The sequence below is a fragment of the Manis pentadactyla genome, chromosome 3, assembly GCF_030020395.1.
Source record: "Manis pentadactyla isolate mManPen7 chromosome 3, mManPen7.hap1, whole genome shotgun sequence".
Classification (NCBI taxonomy): Eukaryota; Metazoa; Chordata; class Mammalia; order Pholidota; family Manidae; genus Manis; species Manis pentadactyla.
Genome location: NC_080021.1, coordinates 75,102,256 through 75,125,501, shown reverse-complemented (window position 1 = coordinate 75,125,501; position 23,246 = coordinate 75,102,256). Strand labels below are relative to the sequence as shown.

The 23,246-nt window shown below is 42.7% G+C and overlaps 1 protein-coding gene across 1 annotated transcript in view; it reads left to right on the top strand.

Moving 5' to 3' along the window:
* Positions 1-23,246, top strand: part of CLVS1 (clavesin 1) — a 158,320-nt gene that overhangs the window by 109,740 nt on the left and 25,334 nt on the right. Inside the window, exon 4 of the mRNA XM_036907535.2 lies at positions 23,069-23,179. Coding sequence (XP_036763430.1) covers positions 23,069-23,179 — 111 coding nt within the window. The remainder of the gene's footprint in view (positions 1-23,068; positions 23,180-23,246) is intronic.

Genomic DNA, 23,246 nt, shown 5'->3' with positions numbered 1-23,246 from the left:
AGCTTTAAGGAACTAGGATTGACTTTATGGAGCCAACAAAGCCCCTTGGAAGACCTGGCCTGGTACTTTGCTTACAGGGTTCCCAGCAGCCTTACCAGGTGAGTAAGGAAGGTCACTTCCTGGCAGGTGCAGGAACCTCAAAATGGAACCTTGGGAAGAGGGGAATTCACCCAAATCTACAGGTACTGCAGGCAAAACCTGATGGCAAGTCTGGCTTGGCCTTCCTGGCCTCAAGAGGCCTTTAAAAGCTCAATCTGAAATTCTTTATGAAAAGTTCCTGCAGAGCACATTTAAAAGATCCTATGTGATCGATTGCTGCTCTTGCTGCACTTAGGTAAATAATCAAGCCAAGTGTTCTAAAGCTAAACTTACTTTCTTAATATGGTTACTTGTAATAAAAATAAAAGTAACTTTAGAGACAAAAGGATTGTTTCAAGAATGCAGCTTTATCTATGCTAGATTCTAATACTAGTCATTGTGAAATAAACTAAATTCTAGTTTCCTCAAATAGCTATCTATGATGCTCCAAGTGTTCCCAGTTTTCTCCCATCTCAATTAAAAATCTTACTATTCCTAATCCTCATATTTGGCCATGCGTTCTTAATCTTCTTGTCAGGTTTGTTCTTCCGGAATGGAAAGTCCAACTCCAGATGTTGCTCAGACAAGGCTTTCAACCTCTGTCTCTGACAAGCAGCAAGCAGCGAAGAAACGATCAAGTCTCTCAGGTTTATCAGAGGCTCTCAGAATCATAAGGAGTTCAGTTCTACTTTAAGAACTGGGCATCCTGGCTACTACTTTTGGCTAAACTCCTAATGCTTTTACTAGTCCCACTGTGTGAACCATGCCTACTAAACCTTTTAGCTAAATTTATTTTTTCCAGATTACAGTCCCTTGAGATTAAAGTCCTAATGTCCTGAAAATTCAAGCCCATACCAACTTGTAAGTCGGCCAACTTCCTGAGGCCAGTGCCTTATCAGAATATGCCACATCTATACATCAGTTCCAACTGGCTTTAAGAGAATTTGGACTCACTCAGGTCATAGCCTGACCCATCAGAGGACAAGTCCAGGGACTCAAGTCCTCATCAAAGTCTGGAAAGATGGGTCACCTCCAATCTCAATTGCAGCCTGTTTGGAAAGAACCCTACCCTGTCTACCCACTCAGCTGTCAAGGTCCCTAAAGTTGCCAGCTGTGCATCCATCATTCTTGTGTAAAGTGGTAGAAAAATCCAGCAGTGCAAAATCATGAGACCCAAAAATCCAGCTACACCAGTGAGCCTGTAGAAAATCTGAAAATATCTCTTCAAGCGACAGCCACCTAAAATAAGTGCTCCATAACTCCAGTTCCCTAACTCTATCTGGGCATCCTTGTGAGGGTGGGACTTATTATTCATTTCCTGTGCTACTGTGAAACCCCTTTCCTTTAGGCAGCAATATTTCTGTCCTTGTTAGGTTTAAACTTTAAAAAGAAAATGGCCTTAAACATGCCATCATTACTATTATGAACTCTCACCTTATTAGTTCCTCTCCTGGCTAATCCAGATCTTCAAATCCCTCACGGGGTGGGTGTGGCTGTGGCTAGCCCCTTTTATCCCCCTCCTTGGAGTAATAGTATTAGCTCTCATATTCAGACCCTGCTTACTTAACCTTCTAATCCAATTTGTGTCTTCTTGCCTAGAAGCAATCAAACTGCAGATGGTCATAACACAAGGATTCCAACCTGTACCCTCCAATGACAACACCATCTCCATCCTCACAGGACCACTTGATGGACACCCTTACAGCCAGTCTGAGTCCTCCTTGCCTCAACAAATAGCAAGCAGCTAAAACCCCTCAGTGGGTGCCCTTACTGTCCTAATCTCCTCCATCCTGACAGTCAGCAAGCAGGGGGACCCAAATAACTACACTGCCCTCACAAGCAGGAAGCAGCCAGAGTGGTCGTTACCCCTCACCCCAATGATTTGGGTCACAACTGCTTGAGGGGGGAATGTTAGGCAGGAAAATAGATATGAGCGGAGTGGAAAGAGAACAAGTCAGTAAAGCCCCCTAGAAAGGACTCAGTTAACCAGTTAAAACTAGAAATCCAGAAAAGACTGAGTTAATGAGTTAATCAGTTAAAGTTCAAAAGTTCAAGAGCAATTTGGCTTGAATGTTTGAATATTCCCCAGACAAGGAAAAGTATCTGAGAACAGCCCATGTCTTCATTGTGTCAATTAGATCATTGTAAGAATTACTCTAGTCTGCTAAAAGGCCCACCTTTAAACAGCAATAATAAAGACAGGGTGAAAGGAAAGGAGCGACACACAGCAGCAATTCACCGGAGAATTCCGCTTTATTAGGGAAAGGTGCTGGGTTATATAGGAAAGGGCATGGTGTGATTGTGGTGTTACTTCTACGGGGCTGGTGGCTATTGGCTAGGTGCTGGGATTGGGAGCGGGGCGAGGGGTGATTGTGCTTCAGGTGGCGCCGGTGGGAACTGAGGACCTGGAAGAGGAGCAGGAGGTTTGCCATCTTATGGGTGGGGGCCCTTCGTTCCCCCCTTTCTCCTCTATGGGGTTGTGGACGTTGCTTTCTCTCTGCTTCCTGCTGAACGGGGGCGGAGAAGGGAGTGAGGGCTTGAGGACTGGGAGGAAAGGGTTGATAGGACTCCCCACAGTAAGGACGAGTAGATGTGGACTTCTTCAGGTTGGAAATCAATGAAGGTTCCCTGTAACCATAGGTCGAGGACTTGTTGATTCCAATGGTGCCAGGAGGATACGGGTGCCAGGAACCAGGCGTCTGCGGCCATTGTTTCCAGGAACAGTTTCTAGCGGAGAGAGGGGTCCATCTCAGCGTGTGGTGAGGAGGTCACGTGAGGGGGAGGGATCTTCTGTGGCTAAAAGCTGGTAGTTCCTGAGTAAAAGCTGGTTGAAAGTTTGATTAGAGATTTTACCGACTTGGGATTTGATAAACTTTATTATGCAAGGCAAGAAGAGACAGGCGAGAGGAATGATTATTATAGGGCCTGCAATGGGCCACAGCCAGGTGAGGAAGGGGTTTGTTAGTATTGAAGAGAATGGGTTGGAATTGGAAGCAGAGTGGAGGCTGGAGGCAAGGTCGGTGAGTTTGGTAATGTCAGTTTCCACAATGCCGGATTCGTTGATGTAATAGCAGCACTCTTCCCGAAGGAAGACGCAGGTGCCGCCCTTCTCGGCTGTAAGCAGATCTAAGGCCCGCCAGTTTTGAAGGGTGACCTTAGCTAGCGAAGTGACCTGTCTTTGGAGAGAGGCCAGGGAATCGGCAGTGGATGTCAGGGCTCCCTCAAGTTTGGCGTTGAGATCTTTAATTACCCATAGAGAGTGACCCAAGCCTCCTCCCGAAAACCCTGCCCCAATGGCTGAGGTGGTCAAAGAGATACCGACCATGATGGGAAGGAAAGTAGCCCTTTTTGTGCGCGAGGGCAAGGGAGGTTGGAGCTCAAGAAATTCTGCCATGCTGTAAAGTGTAAGTTGTGGGATTAGGGTGACGAGAATGCAGGGTATATTGGAGTTGGGAGGCAGTGAGTTGAAAAGACTGCCATTGCACCAAAAGAAGTGACCTGGTTGCGTAAAAGTCTTAGAGCCGGAGGTAGGGGTGTAGATAGAGAGACAGTGAAGTGCGCTGGAGGGGGGAGGGGTTGGGCCTACACAGTAGTGGATGGTGAGATTATCTGCGTATTCTGGTTCCCATAGGGGTATGTCTGCCAGGGGATGGAAGGGTTGTCCTTCTGCATGGAAGGAGTAGTTGGAAATATTAAGGGGCACGGCAGCCAGCAGTGGGCGCTGTAGTGATGCACACAAGAAACAATTGGCGGTGTTGAGGGTGTGGTTGAGAAAGATGGTGGTGTCATGGATGAGCTGTAACCAAGAGTAGAACGGGGGTAAGAAGATGAAGAGGCGCCGTCAAGAGTCTGGACAATAACTTTTTTGGAATGTCCGATGTCGGATGCAACTTGAGAGATCTGGGAATGAGAGGGATCGAGAGATATGAAGGGTACCGTGGGGGGTCAAAGACCCCCCATAGTAAACTGAGGCTGTGACTCCGGTGGCCCATTGAGAGTTCCAGGGATCTGGGATTGATAAGGAGAATGAGCTGTTGGGATATTTTATGAAACGGTTGGAGGAGTAATACTGTGGGTACCGGGAGTTACCCATGTAGTGAATGGTGCAAGACTTGTAGGGACATCCCCCGTAGGTGTCTGGCCATCGCCTGCAATAGGCTTGTTTTTGGTCATAGAGGAAGCAGAGGTAGGGAGAATAAAGGTAGCTGCTAGTGAACACTTCGGTGGAGGGAGGAAAGTGGAGGTATAAAGGCTTGGAGCAGCCTTTCAGAGGGCAGTCTGATGTGGCAATGAGGGCAGTAATTTTTGTTTGACGCTGTGTGTAAGTCTGTCTGACTTTGAATCGCCATATAAAGGAGGCTGGGGTGGCAGTGAAGACAATAGGAATGAGAAAAAAAAGCGAGAGAGCAGTAAAGGAGGAAAAAGTCATGATTTGGGTATGGATGACAAAGGGGGTGAACGGGAGATGCGGAGTTTCAAGGGATCAGAGGGATGAGGCATGGTAGAGTAGACAGCGTCTTGGGCTGTATCCGAAGGACTCTGGATTGTGACTGATGGGTCTTAAGTGTCCAGAGAAGGTGGGTCCTGGGTGTTTGGTTTCAACCTGGAGATATCAATCCAAGGGGTGACAGAGTTATCAGGCAGTAAGAGCTTGGCGGTTGAGGAGGTGCAGAGAATAACTGGGTGTGGACCTTTCCATTTTGGGGTGAGAGAGGGCTGATCCTCTGGCGGCTTATAAAACTCTAGTTGGCTGGGCTGTAAGACAGGAGGATTTTGGGAGGCGGATGGATCAGGAAGGAGCCAATCTTGATATTTCCACAATTCGGTGCAGAGGAGAGAGAGTAGCGGAAGGGCCATATTGGGAGGAATCGGTCCTTTGTGGGAAGGGAGCCCTGGGAGTAGAATTGGGCGGCCGTACATGATCTCAAAGGGTGACAAGAAGGAAGGTTTCTTTGGGAGGGCCCGAATGCGGAGTAGAGCTAAGGGAAGTAGGCGAATCCAGTCAAGGTGTAGTTCTAGAGATAGTTTGGTCAGGATGTCTTTTAGAGTCCTATTGGCTCTTTCTACTTTTCCCGAAGCTTGTGGTCGATAAGGACAGTGTAGATGCCAGGGGAGTGAGAGCGACTTGGAGAGGTTCTGAATAATTTGGGCAGTGAACTCAGGGCCGTTATCTGATTGGAGGGAAATGGGCATCCCGAACCTAGGAAAGATCTGGGTGAGGAGGATAGAGGCAACTGCGGATGCTCGTTTGTTAGTGGTGGGGAAAGCCTCGACCCATCCTGAAAATGTATCTACTAACACAAGTAGGTATCTGGTGTGCTGTACGGGGGGCATGTTAGTGAAGTCTATTTGCCAATCTGCGGCGGGGACATTACCCCATGCTTGATGAGCCGGGAAGGGTTGGGCCTTGAGGGGGGTATTAGGGTTAGTGCGTTGGCAAATGGTGCACCTGCGGGTGATTTGGTCAAGTAGGGTTTTAATGGGAAAATCTGTTTACCTCCTACCCCGACTATAGGAGTAATGGCAGGCGTGGTAGGGCCCCGGTATTCCCACAAGACTGAGAAGGTGGCTCCTGTATCTAGAAGGAAGGAGATGGGGCGACCGTCTACTATTAAAGTAACCCTGGGCTCCTGTTTGGTGATGGAAATGGTCGGGCGAGAAGCCCCTGGGCCCCGTCAATCTTCTGCCAGCCGCACTATGGAGAGCTTAGGATGGGGGTTGTTCGTCCAGCCTCCCCTTTGGGTGGCTGGTCAATCAGACCCCCAGTGGCCCTTTTTGTGGCATCTGGGGCATGGGGTGTTAGGAGATCTGGAGGAGGGGCACGCTCTTGACCAATGTCCTTCTTGTCCGCACTTGAAACAAGCTCCTGGGGGGGGCTTGTTTGTAGAGGAGTGCCCAGGTTGTGGTTTTATCAGCTGGGCCAACATTTGGAAATTGGCCTGATCAGCCTTTTGTTTACGGCGTTCTTTCTCCTCCTCCCGGTTATGGAAGACTTTAAAGGCCACTCTTAGGATCTCAGTCTGTGGGGTAGCAGGGCCCTGTTCTAACTTTTTGAGTTTAGCTTTAATGTCGGGGTAGCTTTGAGCCAGGAAGTATGTCATAGGGACATGTCTCCCATCAGGTGTTTCTGGGTCCAGGCTGGTATACTGTAACAGGGCCTGAGTGAGTCTGTCTAAGAACTCAGAGGGTGTCTCCTCCCTCCTTTGAATTATGTCTTGGGGCTTTTGAAAATTGACTACTTTACGAGCTGCCTTTTTCAGACCTGTTATTAAGCAGGAGGCAAAAATATCTCGAGAGCGGAGACCCACGGCGGTGTTATAATCCCAGTGTGGGTCTTGTTCGGGGACAGCGGTGGGGCCAGGGGGATAGGTGGGGTCAGTCCTGTGGGTTTCGGTAGCATGCATTTTGGTGAAGTCCCAAACTCGTCTACGCTCTTCAGGAAGGAGGGTATTGGCCAGGAGCATGAAAATGTCATGATGTGTGAGGCTGTATGACTGGAGGGTCCATTGAAACTCCTTGATATATGTCGTTGGATCAGTGGAAAAGGAGCCTAGACGTTTCTCCAGTTGGGCTAAATCTCCTAAGGATAAAGGGATGTGAATGTGCACGATGCCTTTTGATCCTGCTACTTCTCGGAGGGCGGCAATAATTTTGGGAGGCCCTCGGGACCGAGTCTGAGGAGGACTGAAGGGTTCTGGCTCAGTCTGTGGGGGAGAAACAGGTGATGGGGGCAAAGACAGAGGAGGCTTCTGGAAATTAGTTGGAGGGGAGCTGAAAGGCTCAGGCTTAAACTGCAAGGGGGGTGAGGTGGGGGAGGAGATGGTGGTGGAGGTAGGGGGAAGGGCTGTTGTAGGAGAGGAGGGGGAGGCGGCGGCCGTGGCGGAAGAGGGTGGAAGGGTTGTAGGAGGGGGAAGGGAGTGAAAGAGAGGCTTTTGCGGGGGAGACGGCTTGCAGGCTAGGAGAACTTGGGGGGAGGCGGGGGGAGGAGGCGGAAAGCTTCGGTATAGGGAATCTCCTTCCAGTTTTTCAGGCACTGGCAGTAGTTAAAGAGATCACGAGTGATGTTAGGATCAAGAGCTCCCCCTGCGGGCCATTGGTTGTTATTGTCTAGGGGGTATGTCGGCCAATCTTGGGAGCAGTATTTGCGGAGAAGTTTTGGTTTTATATCAGGCGTCAGGGAGAGGGTGGCTAGATACTTGAGCAGGCATTCAAGAGGTGAACTTTCAGGGAGGGATGAGGAGGCTCCCATGGCTAAAGGACAGAGAAGGAGACAAACAGGGGAAGACGAACGGAGATCCTCAGACTGGGAGCAGACCGCACGGAGACAAAGGGCGTCCCTGGTGATCCTTGGTGGTCTGCGGAAACTCGTATACGAGTCGGTTTCTTAGGAAGTGTGGGTCGTCACCTAGACTTCTCTAAGAAGGCAGAGTGCCGGAGTCCAAGATACCTAGTACTAGGAGTTTTCGGCGGAAGGAACGGAAGGTGGGGGGGGGAGGGAGCGTTCTCATCTGCAAAGGAGTCACCTCGTTTATGGCTGTTGGAGGAGGGGCCTGAGGGTCCGCCGCAGCCGTGAAGGCCTGAGGCGGGGAGAGTTCCCTCCTCGTCGGGGGAGAGCGGCCCGCTCCGGGGGAAAACTTACCCAAAGGCCAGAGAGGAGTGGTGAGTGTGAGGAGCCAGCGCCGGAAAAGGACGAGGGCAAGCTGCTGCTGGTGTCGGGGGGAAGACGGGGCCCAGTTGGGGTGTCCCGTCTCCCAGGTTTCGGCACCAATGAAAGGAAAGGAGCGACACACAGCAGCAATTCACCGGAGAATTCCGCTTTATTGGGGAAAGGTGCTGGGTTATATAGGAAGGGGCATGGGGTGATTGTAGTGTTACTTCTACGGGGCTGGTGGCTATTGGCTAGGTGCTGGGATTGGGAGTGGGGAGAGAGGTGATTGGGCTTCAGGTGGCGCCGGCGGGAACTGAGGACCCGGAAGAAAAGCAGGAGGTTTGCCATCTTATGGGTGGGGGCCCTTCACAGGGAGATCCCACTTTAAAGCCAAAATTGCATTTTGAAAAAAAAAAACCCGGAAGTTTGAGAAGGAAGATTCTTAACATACTCGTTAGCAGACAACTCTGCCACCTTGAAGGAAGGGCAGACAGTCTTGATTGATATGCTCCCAAACAAGGAAGCTGCTATCCTGGGAGGAGACCAGAGCAGTAAATTTCTTGGGTTAAGTTAATTTTGCAGAATTACCTAGAGGACTGATAAGAAACTTATCTCTCATCAGAGATACTTGAGACCATTTAACAAGTCTACACCCCTAGCTCTTTGTCACATTCCTGAAAAATCCTTAAAAGGGGGAACCCCTAACCTTTCTCTGAGGTTGCCTGCACTTAGAGTGCATAACTAACTTTTCCCAAACTCTCAGGGTGTTCCTTTCTCTCTGAGGTCACCCGTACTTTCTCTCTAAGTAACTTTAAATAAAACTTACTCTGCTTCACTACTCTGTCTCTGCCCTTCAATTCTTTGTGGCGGTGGGGACAAGAACCAAGGAAAATACACGACGCTTCCCCAACAGCAAGGAAGCCCAGCTCGCTGAGGCTCCTGAGAGTTTCCAGCACACGATGCTTATGTGCTTCTGCACGGTGGTGTGAGCAGAGGCTGTAGTCTGGGGGAAGAAGCGAGCTCTCTCTTTTGCAGACTGTGCTTTGTGTGAGGTTGTAAAGGAGATTGTGACTCTCTGGGATCCGAGTCTTTCCTTTCAGCACCTTTGTAAGACCTCTCCACTGTTGAGCTCAAGGTCATATTTTCTCTTCCCTCTTGAAACCTGTGCTGGGTGGAGGGTGTCACTTAGGCTGGGGTGGGCTTAATTCACAGGCCAGGTTCTCTGCTTTGCCACTCTGGGCAGTGTTTGTATTTCAAGTCTTCTCTGTAATTTGCAAAGGGTTTTGTCTTCTATTAAAGGAACTTCAAGAAGCCACAGTGGCATGGGAGAATGGTTTGGGGGCAGGGGATCTTCCTGAAGTCACCAGAAGTTCTTCAAAAATGTCAATCTTAAAAGAACTCACAGTGTGGTAGGTGAAAATCACCCTCAAAGTGTATACTCGCCCGAGGTTGGGACAAAACCACCATGTCAGGGAGATAATGGAACCATACGTTTACCCACAGTGAATAAGATGGCTCTGCTCATAACACAAGTTAGTTTAGTGTAGTCATGTGATCGGATTCATATTTCCCTTTAAGGAAAATGATATGTATTTGAGTTGTGGTTCTATGCTATGTCTAAATTCTGGTTATGGTGGTGTTGGGGGACCAGTATTTCTGCGAGAGTTTTTACTTACGCGTGAGAACCACCGCACTTGGTTCCTCTGTATCCTTCATCCAAAGCTCAGAGTGCTCTTCCAGCATTATTAACTCATTCATCCTTGCAACACTCCCAGAAGACAGATTGGAGGCAAGGTCATCAGCCTATTTTTCAGACAGGAAAATAGAGGCATAGAGGACCTCAGCAAGTTCCCCAAAGCTGTATGAGTCAGAGCTGAGCACAGAACAGAACCTACTCAGGCTCCACCCGGTCTGTCTCTCTGAACCTTTCCTCCCCCCAGGAGTGAAAGCCAGTAACAGCTGGGTCTTGGTAGTTGTTTCTGTCTGTTTTTTTAATATCAGAGTGAAGCAACAAACTGTATCTTGCCAAAACCAAATCCAAAACTACTACTTCTTCAAGTGTAAAACCAATGCTCTTTAAGGGAGAAGAGACATGTATATTAATCAGCAAAATAAAATTGGGTAATCACTTAGAACCTTAAAGTCCTCAGAATCTTCTAATGTAGACCCATGAACTTTTCTGAGTCAGGAAATTCCATTTGGCCAAGCAGAAATGAAACTGGAACTTCACAAGGGTTAGGATTCAGTTTGAAACTGAGAAGGACTAACATCTGTCTTTTAAGTTTGACAAACAACTTTTCTCCTTGGTTTCACCTGAATGCAGACTGGTTTCACGTGGACTTTATTGTCATTTTAGTGGAGCTAGAGGAGGGGGCCACTGTCTGATCAGGGTGGGTGTTAGTTAATGTCCACGGAGCCACTGAAAGCCTGGGACCTGGGGTCAGAGGGCCCCAGAGACTGGCTTCAAAGGTAGAGTAGCAAATTCAATGGGAAGTCATGAGCCTTCTTGGACCTTTGTCTTTATTATTCATTTATTTATTCAACAAACATTTAACGAGTATCTATTATAAACCAGCCATTGGCTGGGTGCAAGCATGAATAAGGTGAATCAGACATAATACTTATCTTTCAGGAGTTTGCAGTCAAGGAGCAAAGATAAACAAGCGAACTATTAATTTCTATGCAAAGTAATGAGTAATTGTAGAGATATTTACAAAGTCTAATTAGGGTAAATTAGATTGAATGGCTCAGAGAAATCTTCCAAGAGGCATCTCTTGACAACCACAACGTGGACAGGTCTGAAGGATGAGAACAAATTTGCTGAGGGGATCGATGAGGCTAAACTTTCAAGGGTTATCCACGTGCTGAAGTTTGTTATTAGGATCAATGGCATCATTTACAGTAGCAGCAAGCAGTTACTGAAGCCCTAACGTGTGCAAGTTACTCTTCTGGGTTACTGAGAATGCAGACACATACTAGAAATGATTCTGGTTCTAGGGAAGTTATTATCTCCTTGAGAAAAAGGAAATGCTGTAAAGAACATATAGCAATTTAATGTGATAGTGTAATGTAGATACGATAGAGAATGTAACAGCGCTGTTTGAGAACTGAGACATTAAACACAATAGAAATCCAGAGAGAAGGGGCTGGTAAGTAAAAATGCTAGATTTAGGGATACTTAGGGGAAAATGGAAACTGGGCTGGACCCCAAATGAGAATCTGGGCATTTAAGTGAGAGGTATGGAAGATTCCAGGAGAGGAAATAGAACGAAAAATACAAAGCGAGAAAGGGAGAAATAGGTGGGGCATACTGAGTGGACCAAACATAGGTTGTTGGCTGACAGGCAGGCCATACCCCTGCCAGCAGGAAGCAAGTACCGTGGGAACAAAAGGCACACCTCTTCCTTTTAAGGAGAGTTTTTGCAAATTGCATACACCATTCCTGCTTCTCTCCTATTTTCCAGAACCTGGTCACATGGCCACACCTACCTACAGGGTAAGGTGGAGAGTGTAGTGTTTATCAGACAGCAAGGTTTGCAGCTTCTTCAAGAACAAAAGGAAAATGGGTATAAAGGGAAATCTAGCAGTCTCGTCACCATAGGTAAAAGGACATTTTAAAAGATGATAACAGTTATTTTTTTTAATTGAACTAAATGATACTGGTTACTCATGAGCCTCCAGTTTTGCTCAGAACAGCGGGAAGTTCAGCAAAGGTAGCCTGAAACATGGGAGACACCCTCTGTCACCTCCTTTCTAAGTCTCCAAAGTGGTTTATCTCATTGAGTCCCACTGCATGGGCACGGATGACAAAGGGTGGGCCTGTCTGATACCTGACCAAAGGGCCTTTTCTGAAATGTTTCCTTAGAAGGACAGAATTTAATGGGATGATGGCCTTCTGTGTGTTTTCCTTAGGCAAGACAATTTGCCAAATGACTGTGTCAATCACTACCAGTGACAGTGACCATGACTTAAAATGCATTGTGAGGCACTGACCCTTTGAGCTGTTAATCACTATTTTGTGAATCACTATTTCATGGCATAGGCAAAAATAATACAAATAAAGCAAGTGACTGGTCTAAATCAGTGAATAAATCTCAGCACTAGAAATCACACCAGAACTTCACATAGTGTCCTAAAATTTTTTGATGCTCTGGAGAAGTTACTTTGTCTTATCCACAATAGCTTTAAAAAGCCACAACTTGAAAGTCATGACTTCTTTAAAATTGTTTTTTTTCTTCTCAAAAACAGCTTGAGATATAATTCGTATAATACACAATTCACCCATTTAAGTGTATAATCAGTGGCTTTTAGTATATTCACAGAGTTGTGCATCCGTTACCTCAATCAATTTTAGAACATTTTCATTACCCCAAAAGGAAACTTCATTTTCTTTAGCCACCACTTCCCAGCCTCCCATAGGCTCCCTCCATCCTCCAGCCCAAGGGAACCACTAATTTACTTTTTGTCTCTGTGGATTTGCCTACTGTGGACATTTATATAGGTATATGGTCCTTTTGGCTGGAATACTTTGCTTAGCATTGTGTTTTCAAGACTTATCCATGTTGTAATGTATGTTTGTACTTTGTTTCTTTTTATTGTGGTATAATATTTTATTGCATGGATATACCACATTTTATTTATCCTTTCTTTAGTAGATAGACATGGGCCTTTCTATTTTTGGCTAGTATGAACAATGCTTCAATGAACATTTGTGTACAGATATTTGTGTGCACATGTGTTTTCATTTCTTTTCAGTATATGCCTAAGGAATGGATTTGCTGGGTCATACTGAAACATGACCATATGTTTAAATATTTGAGGAACTGCCAGATTGTTTTCCAAAGTGCACCATTTCATATTCCCAACAGTAGAGTATGAGAGCTCCAATTTTTACACATCCTCACAAATACTTTTTGATTCTATCCTTCCTAGTATTTACATCCTAGGATATAAAGTAGTATGTCATTGTGGTTTTGATTTGCAGGTCTCTGATGTTAATGATGTTGATCATTTTATGTGCTTGTTGGCTATTGTATATCTCCTTTGGAAAAAATATCTATTTGTATCCTTTGCTTCCTTTTTAAAAATTGAGTTGTCTTTTTATTACTGTAGTAATAGTAATTACTGTTGCAATAATTCTTAGAATATACATATTTTCAATACAAATTTCTTATCAGATATATTATTTGAAAAAATTGAATGCCATTCTGTGAGATCAATCCTTCTTACCCCTCTCTTGTCAATTTCTGCAAAGAAGTCTGCTGGGCTTCTGGTAGGATTGCACTGAATCTGTAGGTTAATTTGGGGAGTATTGCCATCTTAACAATAGTCTTAAATCTTCCAATCCATGAACATGGAATGACTTTCTTTTATTTAGTTTTTCTTTAGCTTCTGTCAACAATGTTTCATGGTTTTCAGAGTATAAGTTGTAACCTTATTTTGTGAAGTTTATTTCTATGTATTTTATTTTTGTTGAAGCTATTGTAAATTCAATTGTCTTCTTAATTTTTTTTTTTTTAATAATTATTTTTAATTGAAGGGTAGTTGATGCACAGTATTACATTACATTAGTTTCAAGTGTACAACACAGTGGTAGAACATTTATATACATAATTCTAGGTTCCAGCTATCACCCTACCAAGCTGTTACAATATCTTGACTATATTCCTTATGCTATACATTACATCCCGGTTACTTATTTATTTTACCATTGGAAGTCTGTCCTTTTTTTTTTTTTTTTTTTTTTGTGAGGGCATCTCTCATATTTATTGATCAAATGGTTGTTAACGACAATAAAATTCTGTATAGGGGAGTCAATGCTCAATGCACAATCATTAATCCACCCCAAGCCTAATTTTCGTCAGTCTCCAATCTTCTGAGGCATAACAAACAAGTTCTTACATGTAGAACAAATTCTTACATAATGAATAAGTTACATAGTGAACAGTACAAGGGCAGTCATCACAGAAACTTTCGGTTTTGCTCATGCATTATGAACTCTAAACAGTCTGTTCAAATATGAATACTCATTTGGTTTTTATACTTGATTTATATGTGGATACCACATTTCTCTCTTTATTATTATTATTTTTAATAAAATGCTGAAGTGGTAGGTAGATATAAGATAAAGGTAGAAAACATAGTTTAGTGTTGTAAGAGAGCAAATGTAGATGATCAGGTGTGTGCCTGTAGACTATGTGTTAATCCAAGCTAGACCAGGGCAATAAAACATCCACGTATGCAGAAGATTTCTCTCAGAACAGGGGGGGTGAGGTTCTAAGCCTCACCTCTGTTGATCCCCAATTTCTCACCTGATGGCCCCCCTGCGACTGTGCCTGTCTTAGGTTGTTCCTCCCTTGAGGAATCTTACCCGTCTCTGGCTAACCAGTCATCTTCCGGGGCCATACAGGGAAATGTGAAGTTGGTAAGTGAGAGGGAAGCCTTATTGTTTGAAAAGGTTAGCTTTTTACTTCTTTGCATATTTATGCCCTGTGGCTTCTATGCCCAGCATTTGTCTTGAGGTATCTTTACCACTTGGAAGAATTATGATACTCGGTAAATTTGATATGAGGCACGAATTCTATTTAAGGGTTGTAATTAGGAAGGAAGAAGAAAAGCTATAGAAGTAGCAGGCGGAAGAAAACATGGGAAGATTGATTATTTCTTTGACATATCTTCTTGTAGAGTACTTCAGCATGTATAGGTTTTAAGCTACTACTTAAATTGCGCACACACATTAACATAATAGGAGTATAGTTACATAACCAAAGCATATCTGTAATTACCAGCCATCTCCAGTGAAACCAAGAAAACCAGTTAGGCACCTTAGGCATTTGTGAAAACTTATCTATGATATGGTGGATATTGTCCAACTGAACTTGAACAGTCTGAGAGAAATCAGACAAATTAAAACAACCCATTCCTGGGGACTGTTCACATGCCATATGTTCTTTTAACAGTAAATAGTCTGTAGTTGTAAGACTTTGGAGCGCTACAATTTGCACTTCTCCAAATTCTTGGTTGAGTTCCAACAGTATAGATCCAGTCAAATTTGTTGTTTTACTGTATGCACAGGCCAGCTTAGATATCTCCTTCCTCATTCCCATGGCAAGTCCAGGAGCTGGTGGGATGAGTGCATCTACACCTGTAGCAGTGCGTGGATCTTTGTTGGGGTTTTTTGATGATCATCTTCTGGCATGAGTCTTCCAGAGGGTGCAGATGTTGGAAGTTCTTTTTCATATCGTATCTTAGTTCATTTTCGGGGTAGCCCAATTAGGCTTTGATCCTCTGTATAAACACAAACAGACCCTTTGCCTACACTTTTATATGCCCTTTATACCCTTGTGTAGAACTCGTTGGAGGTTACCACACAGGAACTGCCTTTTTTTTTTTTTTTTGCTTTGTTTTTGGTATCACTAATCTACACTTACATGACGAATATTATGTTTACTAGGCTCTCCCCTATACCAGTTGTCTTCTTAATTTATTTCTATTTTTTCATTGGAACTATATAGAAATAGAATTAATTTTTTACTATTTTCTTTGTATCCTGCAACCTTGCTGAATTTGTTTATTAGTTCTAATAATTTCTAGTGTATTTCTTAGGATTTTCTATATTCCAGGCCATGCATCTGCAACAGAGTTTTATTTCCTCCTTTCCAGTCTGGAGGACACTTAATCTTCTTGCCTAATTGACTTGGTTAGAGAGTATAACTTCTTGAGAGAATTTCACGGACCATAGTGACAAGCTCCATGCCCCTCCCAAGTTCTTTAATTCTAAATGTCATCACTGGGCTGAGCTGTCATCTTGGATTTATTGCCATGCCCAAAGAGGGGACAAATTTTAGGGAAATGGAAAAAGGGAGAAGTGAGAGGGAAAAGGAAGAGAAGCAAGAGAAAGGAAAGAGAAAGCAGGTATTTGGAGGAGGAAGAGGAGAAGGAAAGTAAAGAAAAAGACAGACAGTGGGCTCTAGGGCTAAAGGTCCCCTCTCTGAGCAGTGTGAAGGCAGAAGTGACAGCAGTGAAACTTGGGTTTTTATGCACTGCCTGCCCACCACCAGGAAAGGCAGGCAATGATGCTATAGCTTTGTGAAGGCTTTTGTTTCCTTTATGTAATGTAGAAGATTGTAAAATCTTTGCACAGGATGAGTAGGTATATTTGAGAGAAAATAGCATCAGGCTGGCAAACGATGTAATGTATTAAGATTCCACATAGAAAGCAGTGATGCTGTCCTTGTTAGTGACTTTGAGCCAGGGTCAGATGGTGAAGCATGGTTTGTGTTTCTGTTATTCTTGGCTACTAGTGGCAATTTGGTTGTAGGTGAGTGGTTGTGATGAAAAGGTAACCAAGGGGAGTACATTTCTATCTAAACAGCCCTACTCCAAACACTCCTCTCTGCCAAGGACCAAATGTAGCTATGAGATTATTGATTTGTGATTAATTTTTTCAGTCTCTTGGTGAGGATTTTTTTTTTTAATTGGGTCATCTGAGGGCAATTTGATACAGAAAAAGACTGGTGTCTGAGAGAAGTATGATTTTTCAGAGGCTTTGGGGTTATAAGTAAATATCCTTGGGGTACATGACTTTCTAAAGAGAGTTAATCAGAAAATGACTTCTGGGAGGGGCAGTCCCTTCCTGGTCAGCCAGGCACCAGATATAAAAGTATCAAATATAGAAACTAGATAATGTGGTAATACATCAGGTAAATTGATTTTTAATTATTGAGCCAACCTGGCATCTCTGGAATACACCCCACTTGACTATATATATATATATAATTCTTTTTATATATTGCTGAATTGTATTTGCTAATGTTTTGTTAGGGATTTTCTCATGTGTATTCATGAAGAATATTGCTCTATAATTTTATTTTTTGATACTGTTTTTGTTTTGTTTTAGTATTGGAGTAATACTAGCTTCATAAATGAATTAGGAAGTGATCCCTTCTATTTTCTGGAAGAGATTATGTGGAATTTGTATTAATTCTTCTTTAAAAGTTTAGTAAAATCTTAAAGTGAAACTGTCTAAGTCTAGAGATTTATTTTTTGTAACTTTTAACATCACAAATTCAATGTTCTATATAGTTAAGGGTTATCCAAATGACCTGTTTCATATTGGCTGAGTTCTGGTAGTTTGTATTTTGTGTCCCATTTCTTCTCAGTTGTCAAATATACATATGTGGAGTTGTTTGTGATAGTCCCTGATTATTTTCTTAATGTCTGCAAAGTCTGTGGCAATATCTTCTATTTCTTTGCTTGGTAATTTGTGATATCCTTCTTTGTTTCTTTGACAGTCTTCCTAATGGTTGTTTATTTTATTGACCTTTCAAAGCTCTTTGTTTCATTGATTTTCTTTATTGTTTTTCTCTTCAATTTCATTGATTTCTGCTCTTACCTTTATTATTTCCTCTCTTCTCTTTGATTTGGCTTAATTTGTTCTTCTTTTTCTACATTTTTCAGGTGGGGGCTTTATTATTGATTCAAGATGTTTCCTCTTTTCTTATGTATGTGTTTAGTGCTATAAATTTCCCTGTCAACACTGCTTTAGCTGTGTCCCATAGATATTGATATATTGTCTTCATTTCCATTCAGTTACATGTATTTTTAAATTTCCTTTGGACTTCTTTGACCTTGGATATTATTATAGTATTATTTGACCTTGGATATTATTATTAAATAATAAATTATTATTATTAAATAATAAATTATTGTTAAATAATATCCAAGAATTATTTAAAAGTAGTTTTAGTTGTTAATTATTTCTTTAGTAGTATTTGTAATTTTCCCTTCATCTTTCTGTTATTGAGTTCCAGTTTGATTCCATTATGAACAGAGAACATGCTCTGTATAATTTCACTTCTTTTAAATTGTTGAGGTTTGTTTTTTATGGTGCACGTATGATCAGTCTTGGTACATGTTCTATGGCACTTTAAAAGAAAGTGTATTCTATTGCTGTTGAATGGAGTGTTTTACACGTGTCAATTAAATCTTACTCATTAATGGTACTGAGTTCTTTTATATCCTTGCTAATTTTCTGTCTAAAAGCTTATCAGTTGTTGAGAGAGGGATATTGAATTTGCCAATAACAATTGTGTATTTGTCTATATCTTCTTTTACTTCTATCAGCTTTTGCTTTATATGTATTCCCTCTATACAGTTATATTTGAAGTGAGTTTCTTATAAATAGCATATATGGTAGATCATGTTTTCTAATCCACTCTACCAGTCTGTTTTTTATTTGGTGTAATAAAAAATCTTCAATTTTTTCATTTGTGTCAAGCATATCTATAATTGCTTGTTAAAGCATTTTTTATGATTGCTAATTTAAAATTGTTGTCAAGTAATTCTAAGTTCTGTGTCTTTTAGTGTAGGCCCCTATTGATGGCCATTTTTCATTCAGTTTAAGATATATCTGTTTCTTGGTCTGAAGAGTGATTTAAAAATTTTTTTTAAGTTGGACATTTATGTATTATGTTCTGAAATTCTGGATTTTATATAAACCTTTTGTTTTAGTTGGCTTTGGGGATACACTTGGCAGGGAAAGCAGGCTGGCTGCCTCACTACTGAAAAGGTGGAGGAGGAAGGCCAGGCTCCTCACTTGGCCTCTGTTGACACCCAAGGAAGGGGACCATCTCATTACTGTCTGGCAGGGGTGGATGTTCTAGCTTCCCACAAGGTCTCCAGTGACATCTAGATGGAGGTGGCCTCATTACCACTGGGTAATAGTAAAAAATTCTGACTACCCACTCTTTCGGCAGCATCCCTGGAAAAGGGGAGGGGATCCTCATCACTGACATACAGGGGCCAGGGTTCTGCTTAATAATATACTCTGAATGCTTGGCATAAGTAGACACCTGGTCAGTCGTTGCCGTATCATGATATCCCAGGAAGGTTTTGGCAGCTCTGTAGTTCCTACAGGACTCATCTATTTTGGTAAGTGACAATCAGGGCATTAATAGTTATCCTCTCCCTGGGAGCTGACCCTGATTCTTTAATTAGCCACAGTCCTGAGCTGAGCCATCGCTACCTCTGCCCAGGTGCCTTGCACTATCCCAGCAGGTCATGCCGGGCCCACAATACTATACATTCAGGTTCACCCTCTTCTTTCCCACAATGAAGCTGCACCTCCAGTACTTATTCCACTGTTAGGTTAATGTTTTCCTCCATCGCCTTTCCTTTCCTAGCTGAGTTTGTCTCACTCAACTGGCTCTCCCAATTTCTTTTCAAAAAAATGTGCCTGCATGTTTAGACCTATTCCTTTTTATACCATCACTCTCTTGGTCACAGGCTTCTCCTCCATTCACCTTAAGTCACGGTTATTCTACTTTCCAGATCCTCATTTTAATAACACTTAGAATGCTATAATAATTATATGATAAAGGAAAATAGGACAGACAGATGAGAATAGCCTTACTCTGAATATTCAGAGAGCAAAGAAGGAATCTGGACATGAGTAAGTAGAGCTCAGATTTTCAGGCCATTCACTGAGCCACTCTTCTATTTAGGAGGCACTGAGAGGTAGCACTCATTGAATGTGGAGTTAGAATGCTTGGGGAACTGGTTTGGAAGGTGGGCTTCTAATATATCTAGTTTGAACATATCTTTGTGTGACTTGGGAGTTAGAGAAAGCATTACTTATACAGATGCTAGCACTCCCAGCTACCTCTTGGCATTACTGCAATTCCAAAGAAAAATATTAGAAAAGCATGATTGTAAATAAAAAATGGGAAGCCTGTGAACACAAACCTGACCTCAGCAGCCTAGGGCATGGGTGGAGCTCAGGTAGAGAGACAGGGAAAGGAGTGGAAATTTCTGCCAAGGCAGTTCTGCCAAGCACACTTCAGACAATACAACCCAGAGTTTGTCTCATAAATATGTGCTGAACTGAAGAGACTCAAGGTATGAACTGATTGTTTGGTAAAGAATTAAAGACACTAAACAAATCATTACATAATTGCAATTTTCTATTTTCCCCACTACTCTGTAAACTCTATATTATTTGATACTGTATCAAGCAGGCGATCAATGAATAGTTAATAAGTATAATTTTAAAAGCATGATCCCATTTGGAAAGGAAGAAAAAAAGGAAAAGGAAGGAAGGAAAGGGAAGAAGGAAAGTGGGTCTTGGGTAATTGTGAGTGCTATTCATCAACACTTTTGGCCTTTTCCCTATTGGGCACGTAGGTTGCCATTTCCTGACCCCCTTGAAGTCAGACACGTTTGGCCTATAAAATGTGCCAGATGAAGCACGTCACTTTCTGGCCGCCAACCTTAGGAGCTAATAAGGTGTGGTTCCTACGCAGTTTCCCTCGGCTGAGGCAAGCAGCACTGCTCCAGATCGGGGAGGCCACCTGCCTGGCTCCCTGCGAGCCCAGCAAGGACATTCTGTGTAAGCAAGAAATAAATCTTTATGGTTTTAAATGATAAAAGGCAGGGGTTGTGTGTTATTAAAACATAACATAGCCTGTTCTGGGTGACAGAAAGTATGAAGAGTATGTCTTTTACCATGGAAATAGAGGTGATTTCTTTTTCTTCTTTCTGGTGTTTTCTATTTCCTAATTTTTCAAAACATATTTTAATCTATTTTTAATTTTCTAGAAGGTGTATTATTTTCATCATAAGGAAATAAATTAATTTAAAATAAACTGGGACAAATTTTATGATTTGTGTATGTTTATAATTTGAAGTGATATTCTTACTGATAAAGGCATGAAATGTACAGGAATTAGTATCATTTTCTTGAACCTGGGGTATGTTTTAGCACATACTCTTTAGTTTACAAGAACTCTGAGAAAGTATTACACTGCCATTGAATCAAGGCCTACCATCTTGACATAGGGCTGCTCTGTCCCTTCAGAAATGGACCTCCTTGAGGTGGTGGACTCCCTTGGCATCTAGGGAGACAATGTCTCCTTTACTGCAATTTGTTAATGAGACCAGGCAACACGATAAATGATGATAGGTATTATTCTTTGCTAATTTTCCCTTCCCCCATCTTTCCCTTTGCACACTACACACACACACACACACACACACACACACACACACACACACACACACACCATTATTAATAATGCAGTGGACTCATTCGCATATGCCCAGAATATTTGCACATTTTCCTTATTAAACACCAAGGCCTTTCATTTGAATTTTATAGTAGGGCCCTGGAGGAAAGTCATTCTGTTTCCACTCTGGCCCAAACCCAGAACTCTGAGGCATGGGATTTTACATGCATTTATCTGCACATAGTCACTGGCTGACCTGGATGAGATCAATAAAATCTCATGCCTTCAAGGTGGCACACTCAAAGCCAGGGCCAATCTAGCGAGAACTGACAAGGTCTCAGCCCTGTATGTTTTCTTTCAACCTCCTCTGACACAAATAGAAGACAATGTTGATGTCTTTGACGACTGAGCCTCTATAGACTAAAACTATGAGTCTCCAGATATTTTTGAAAGGTTAATGTTTTCTTTGAGATTTTGCCTACTGCCTCTAGAGTATTATTTACAGAGTTTTCTGTCACTTTACTAACCTAAAAATGTATATAGCACAATAGACTCCCAATAAAATAAAAACCCTTATTGGTCTTATTAAAAAAAGACAGTAAAGCCTCGGTTTTATAGAGAAACCCTTTACTCTGGTTCTTCTTTAGCCCCTCAGAACCCAAGTTTAGTGTGTGGGATAATGAATTATACTTCTGAATAACAAGTTCAAAAGGACCAGAAGTGAAGGAGGCTAGTGTTTAGCACTTCTTGGAAAGGAAAAATTGGAGGGGGGATGGCCTTTTTTTTTAAGGAACCAAAGAGTAGTTAGATACTAAATTGTACCTAGAAGAGAAAAGACAACCTTATTAAGAACTTTCACATCTCTGAAATCAGATTTAGAATAGTGGCAGATAATGACAAATGTACAAATTAGTATAAATGGTCCCTCCAACCTTATCTGGAGTTTCATTAAGCATTTTTCAAATAAAGTAAACAAAACAAAAAATACGTGCCATATAAAACAAAGACCTTTTACTGAAATTGTCTAGTTTAGCTTTCCATTGACTTCATTTCTTTGCACTCTATAAAATGTCTAGACAGAGACAAAAATTATTATAATTTTTAAAAATGTCAACCCTTAAGCACAGTTTCATGAACTTACACTGGAAACTAGGTCTCAGTGAGGAAAGATGCCCAGGGATCCTGAAGACTCAAAAGGTTCTGCAAAAAGGTTAATACCCTCTTCCCTTGTTACTAAAAATGACCCAAGGAAGGTATTTCGTACACCCACAGAGATCAGCTGCCTCAACCGCTAGCTCACACTGCTCGGCTCCTTTTGCTTTCATCTCATCTTGCTAGCATCTTACAAAAATGCTTGTTGCAATCAACCTGATCACCAACATACATGGCAATTCAAATTACATTCCGTGTTCCTTCTTTTTTTAATTCCATTAATGTAATATAATTTGCAGAAGCCATTCATCAAGAACTCAGGACCTGGTGCTGTGGGACTAGCTCAGAGTTTATGGTTAAGGCCCCTTATTTTGTGGATCTAATTAGCACTTAGAGGAGCTTCTTGGCTTCTAAAACATTAGCTTATGCCTTGATCTGGATTCTAAAATTGGAACCATTTAAAAAATGCTCTCATTTCCTGCTGTATAAAAAATGTATTGGTCTGCTGAAAAAGAGACCCATATTGCCTCAGTTAAGGAAATCAACTAGCCCAGCCACCCACAAGTAATTTTTTCCCTGGGTCCTATTGTGTGAGTCCCAGGATAAAGTAAGGAGCTAGTTTCTGGAATCTGTAAAAAAGTTGCTGGCAAAGGACATCAAACTTTGGTGGATTCCGGAGAGCCCCATCTCTTAAGATCCTTTGAAATCTTTTCCACTGCCTTCCTTCACAGCCTGGCTAGCTCACCCACAAAGTTCAGCTTTTGTCATGATAATGTGGGTGCAGAGTGCTGGAGGGCAAAGAACAGGGTAAAAGGGCCAGCTTGTCCTGAGAGCTTCTGGGGGCTGAAACCTTGTTTGCCTAAGGCAACCAAGAGTTCCAGAATTCCGACTCCCTTGCTACCTGGGGCACACACACTCTTGTGTCATGTAGAAGTCATAGAGTTGTGACTTGGAAAATTCAGGCCTGGCACATATGCATGATTTGTAAATTGTGGAGTCAGAAGGGAGAAAGGGGACAAGGGGAATAGAGGCAATCTTAATAGCTAGGCAGTCAGTGTGTTGCCTTTCTTTCCCCATGGCCAGCTAAGGCTTTGGTCAGAGAAAAACCAGGGGTTGCGGGGCGTGGAGCTGCTGGCCCGCTTCCCCTGGAACTCGTGCTAACTGCTGTGTCTTTCTTTCCACCCAGGACAGCTTTCCTGCTCGCTTCGGAGGAGTCCATTTTGTCAATCAGCCCTGGTACATTCATGCGCTGTACACGCTCATCAAGCCATTCCTGAAAGACAAGACCAGGAAGCGGGTAATGAAAACAAACACCCAACAGTGGGGCTGGGGGGGTCCACAGAGGGACCATTACTGTGCCCCTC